Source organism: Mandrillus leucophaeus, unplaced genomic scaffold, assembly GCF_000951045.1.
Source record: "Mandrillus leucophaeus isolate KB7577 unplaced genomic scaffold, Mleu.le_1.0 Scaffold935, whole genome shotgun sequence".
Classification (NCBI taxonomy): Eukaryota; Metazoa; Chordata; class Mammalia; order Primates; family Cercopithecidae; genus Mandrillus; species Mandrillus leucophaeus.
The window spans coordinates 346,521-351,674 of NW_012110197.1; the positions used below are offsets into that span (position 1 = coordinate 346,521).

At 40.7% G+C, this 5,154-nt stretch overlaps 1 protein-coding gene across 1 annotated transcript in view; it reads right to left on the reverse strand.

The window, feature by feature from the left end:
* Positions 1-504: 504 nt before the first annotated feature.
* Positions 505-5,154, reverse strand: part of CDV3 (CDV3 homolog (mouse)) — a 15,397-nt gene continuing 10,747 nt past the window's right edge. Inside the window, exons 4-6 of the mRNA XM_011970227.1 lie at positions 2,091-2,250; positions 1,657-1,659; positions 505-928 (exon numbers count right to left, since the gene is read on the reverse strand). Of these exons, the coding sequence (XP_011825617.1) occupies positions 778-928; positions 1,657-1,659; positions 2,091-2,250 (314 nt within the window). The 3' untranslated portion in view covers positions 505-777. The remainder of the gene's footprint in view (positions 929-1,656; positions 1,660-2,090; positions 2,251-5,154) is intronic.

Consider the following 5,154-nt stretch of genomic DNA (forward strand, 5'->3'; position numbering starts at 1 on the left):
AAAAAAAAAAAAAAAAAAAAAAAAAAAAGATTATTCTCTCCCTTACCCCTTCCCCTACTTGGTGGACCCCAGTTTGGTTGAATTTATTTTGTGGTTACCTCAGAATACAATTAAAAGTTTAAATTACAAATCACAGCCCTACACAGATGATCTGAACACATCAGTTCTTTTCAGCGGCGTGTTCCAGGAAGTATAATATAGCCACAGCCTACTACATAGAGTATTCCTTAAGGGTAGGGCACAGGACAGGTTAGTTAAGGTCACTTAAATCTTCATCTTTTACAGCAGATCAGAACCCAGATGGCTGACTTTTTATGCAGGATTTCTGGTAAGAATCCAGTAGAGCTGGTTGCAAGGTTCACATCGACACTTAATAGTTGTAATCTTCTTATCCAGAAGTTGTGATCCACATGAAGTCCACAATGAGTGCAGCAAATCTGAGGTAGTCAACCCTTATGAAGGCTCAGTATCTGAACATAAAAAGATTTTGAAATGACCACTGGCTGCAGGTTTTGGTTTTTTGTATTTGCAGAGTAAATATGAAAGAACACTGTTGAAACTAGTTCACACATTTATATAACAATGAAAATTCCCCTAAATCCAATATGTATAGAGCAGTCGCGACACTTTTAACTTCCATAGTGCAATAGGGCCGGTCAGGAAATTGAGTGGTCTGCATCGGTGTCTGTAGGTCCAGCAGAGATCAGATGATGACTGACTGTTGGTGGTGGTTAGCTGCAGTCTAGTTACCTCAGAAGGGTTAGCAAAGCCCATTCCTTAATTGTATTGTGAGTGGCTGCTTTTCTGATTTTCAAGCACAGCATACTGGTTGTCTAGCTGAAGTTTAAGGGCCTGGTTTTTTGAAACCTCATCCCTACCTCTATTTTTGTGTCTTACTACTTCAAAGCTCTTCTCCATTTCTTTATCCCTAAGGGAAAAGAAATGTAATCAGTAAATATTTTTTCTTCACTAGGGTTTTTGAAAATACTCGTCCTTGAATTTAAAAAAAAAAGCCACCCCTTAGAAGAATCCTGGGGAGGGGTAGGAGTGGGCATATATAAAATCCTTATCAAACCATTTTAAGGCTTCAATTTGAACAGAAAACACAGAACGCTGTACTGAAGCTCTAGGGTCCTATCTTCTACTAAATAGTATTAAATGTGACCCTATTTCAGGACAAACTTGAAGAAAACTGTTAAAAGCTGTGTGATGACATTCCTCCTAAGACTTTCACTTTTAGCAAGTAATAGATAATACATCTCTCTCTTTATGCACAAGGGTAACAATTTTCTCATTCAAGTAAATTCTACTCGTTAGTCAATGATTTCTCCTCATATCAATTTTGTGGGAGTGGATCTGATTAGATCAGGTAAAGAAACTTGAGTGTGGTGAATCACTGCCCTCCCAAAGGTCCCTTATACATTTATTAAGACAGAGCAGAGGAGCAAGTCCACGTGGAGGTTTAAATTCAAGCCAGCTGTGCTCTCAAAGTGGCGAAAAGGCTGGGATTTATTCTAAAAGCCACCCCAAAAAACATTTCCATCTGATGTCATTTACATTTCTTCCCATTTTATTTTAAAAAATTCATGTCCCTAAGTAAGATGTAGTTGTGCCATATGTAGTCATTTAATTCCAGGTAGCATTCATTTTAAGTACCTGCTGAAATAAGATTATTTTAATATTAGATTTATAAATGCCAACATCTTCTGTCTACAGTCACATTAACTGGGGAATATAATTACACAGCGTTTTTATATTTCTAGTTTCCATATTATAAGGAGCAAAAGCCACTCAATTATAAAAGAATTTTAACTACATTAAAACTTGTCATTGCTATAAAACAACATAAACCAGGGCTAAGAGAAACTTTTGCAGACAGAAGACAAAGTCAGTCTCCAATGCTCTTTGCCCTCCCCCTTTCCTCCCTTCTAGGTATATAAAGTTCCGTCCTGACTCTTAGCTGCCTGTCAGCTGAAGCTCAGGCTTCATTAGTTAAGGAATAGTCTCCCTTGGGTGGGTATGCCCTATATCCCACTCCCTGGCCGAGGAACAGAAGCCCTAAACAAAATGCAATTACTTATAGTACTTACTTCCGGCTTTCTACGTGCTTGGCAGTTGACTGCAGGGATGGGAACTGTGTATCGCTGTAGATTTCTGGTGGTCCTTGTGGTGTTTTCCTTGTTGTGGTTAACCTGGCCCCAGGAGGCCTATACACACCACTAGTCATTGCCGGTTCTGGGGTTTCTGTAACTAATATTTTAAAACAATTTTTAGATAAACTATTCAAATGTTCAGCATTTTAATAAGCTATTCTTGCATTCCCAATCATTTAACAATTACAGAAAAAACAATACTAGGGTCTCTGGGTCAGACAACAGAAGGAAAGTTATTTCAGAAAATGTCTAAAGTGAAAACAGGCCAGGTGTGGTGGTTCACACCTGTAATCCCAGCACTCTGGGAGGCTGAGGTGAGTGGATCACCTGGGGTCAGGAGTTCAAGACCAGTTGGGCCAACATGGTGAAACACTGTCTCTACAAAAAATACAAAACTTAGCCGGGCATCACGTGATGGCAGACGCCTGTAATCCCAGCTACTCAGGGGGCTGAGGCAGGAGAATGGCTTGAACCTGGGAGGCAGAGGTTGCAGTGAGCCAATACTGAGCCACTGCACTCCATTGTGGGCAACAGAACAAGACTCTGTCTCTCAAAAAAGAAAAAAGAAAAGTGAAAACATTCTATTTTTCTAGGGTATTATTCTAACTCCTCCTCCATGTACAACTTTAGTAATCTACGTAAATGGTGAGTTCCACAAGCCAAATTACTGGAAGTAGAAAAGGAATCTGCTGGGACTGGATGACTGGTCTCATCAGGGACTGCCTTTCAGAATAGGACTTAAATAGTCCTCAGTTTCCCTACCAATAAATATGAATTACTTCTTTACCTGATTGGGGGGACTGATTAAGATGCCATATGTAAAGAATTTATTTAATGAAATGCCAGTGTGGTTATTTTTTAAGATTCTAGCTGGGGCTGGGGTGTGGTGGCTCAAGTCTGTAATCTTAGCACTTTGGGAGCCCGAGGCAGGCAGATCACTTGAGGTCAGGAGTTCAAAACCAGCCTGGCCAACATGGTGAAACCTCATCTCTACTAAAAATACAAAGAATTAGCAGGGCATGATGGTGCATGCCTATAATCCCAGCTACTCGAGAGGCTGAGGCAGGAGACTAGCTTGAACCCGGGAGTTGGAGGTTGCAGTGACCCAAGACTGTGCCACTGCACTCCAGCCTGGGCAAGAGAATGAGACTTTGTCTATTGGAAAAAATAAAAAGAAAGAAAGAAAGAAAAAAAGATTCTAACCAGGCATGATGGCTCACGCCTGTAATCCCAGCACTTTTAGAGGTCGAGGCAGGCAGATCACTTGAAGTCAGGAGCCAGACTCTGTCTCAAACAAAACAAAAAGATTCTAAAGATTTAAAAACATAAGACCGGGTGTGGTGGCTCACACCTGTAATCCCAGCACTTTGGGAAACTACGGTGGCAGGATTGCTTGAACCCAGGAGTCGGAGACTACCCTGGGCAACATAGTGAGATCTCATCTCCACAATAAAATAAACAGGTGGCATGCCCTGGTAGTCTACTTGGAAGGCTGGGGTGGGAGAATCACTTAAGTCCAAGCAGTTGAGGGGCTGCAATGAGCCACGTTGCACCACTGCACTGCAGCCTGGGCCACAGAGTGAAACTTTCTCTAAAAAATACAGTAGTTATCTGTGTGATTTCAGCATAGCAAGATTTGGAGTGATAAGTTATTCTTTATGCCATTCTAAATAAAACAATGAGTATACATTTCTTTAAAGTAGTGCTCTTAAACTTTCATTATCGCCCTAAGGAGACCTTTCAGACATCTGTTTCCCAACTGCCCCCCACTCCATAAAATTTTAATACTGCAGATAAACTATACATCTGTTTATGCACTCTAGCCTTTTCGCAGGCCACAAATGACTGATAAGGTATAAGATTCCTTCACCCTGTAAGAAGCAACTTTTACCCCCTTGAGAATGATAACATCAGTCCTGCTGAGAATTCATGCTTCAAAAAACAGGAAAGTTAAAGGGAATGAAAAAGACAAAGCACAAGTGAAGACAAGGGCCCCTTGTCTTTGTCCTTACTCAGCTGTCAAAAATATTTTAAATGATAAAAGCTTTAAGAATTTTCTCTCTCATGAAAACTTTTGGAGTTATACCCAACCCTAGGTAATTACTACTAAAAATCCCAAATGAAGCTTACCTTGGATTCTAGTAAATTGAAGTCTTCCTTACCTTTACCTCCACTAGCAAGTAGTTAATATTTAAAGAGGATATTAGAATAAATGCTCAATTTAAATAAACGAAACTGGAATCGACTAGACTATCTACATACAAATTTTACAGCAACATATAGGACAAAAGTATGTCTTTTAACTTCCAGATTCCTTTTCTTTAGGATCTTGAAGTCTTTAACAAGAGACACACACATCCCACTCAACCAGGAATGGAAAGGAGCCCCTCCTTCTCACCCCACCATAATCATGCACCGAGTTGAAAGTGGACCATATATAAAATCATATAGAAATCAGACATCTTTCTGAAACTGAAATAGTAAAATTACCGATTACTGGAGCAGGAGGTGCTTGGACCAGAGCTGTTTTATTCCAGGGACCTGAAGATTTTTCCATACCTCCACCACCACCTCCACCTTCTTCCCAGTTATCACCTGGATCTTGTCTCTTTTCATTATCATCTTCTTCCTTTTCACTGTTGGAAAAGCAAACATGTAAATTCATTAAGGAACCACCAAGAAAATGTTCAGTCCAAATCCTTAGTTTTATCCATGATTATCTGTACAACCCTGTAATCCCAGGACTTTGGGAGGCCAAGGTGGATGGATCACCTGAGGTCAGGAGTTCAAGACCAGGCTGGGCAATGTGGCGAAACCCATCTGTACTAAAAATACAAAAATTAGCCAGGCATGGGGGCGCACCCCTGTAATCCCAGCTACTGGGGAAGCTGAGGCAGGAGAATCCCTTGAACCCGGAAGGCAGACGCTGCAGTGAGCTGAAATTGTGCCACTGCACTCCCTCCTGGGTGACAGAGCATGACTGTGTCTGGAAAAAAAAAAA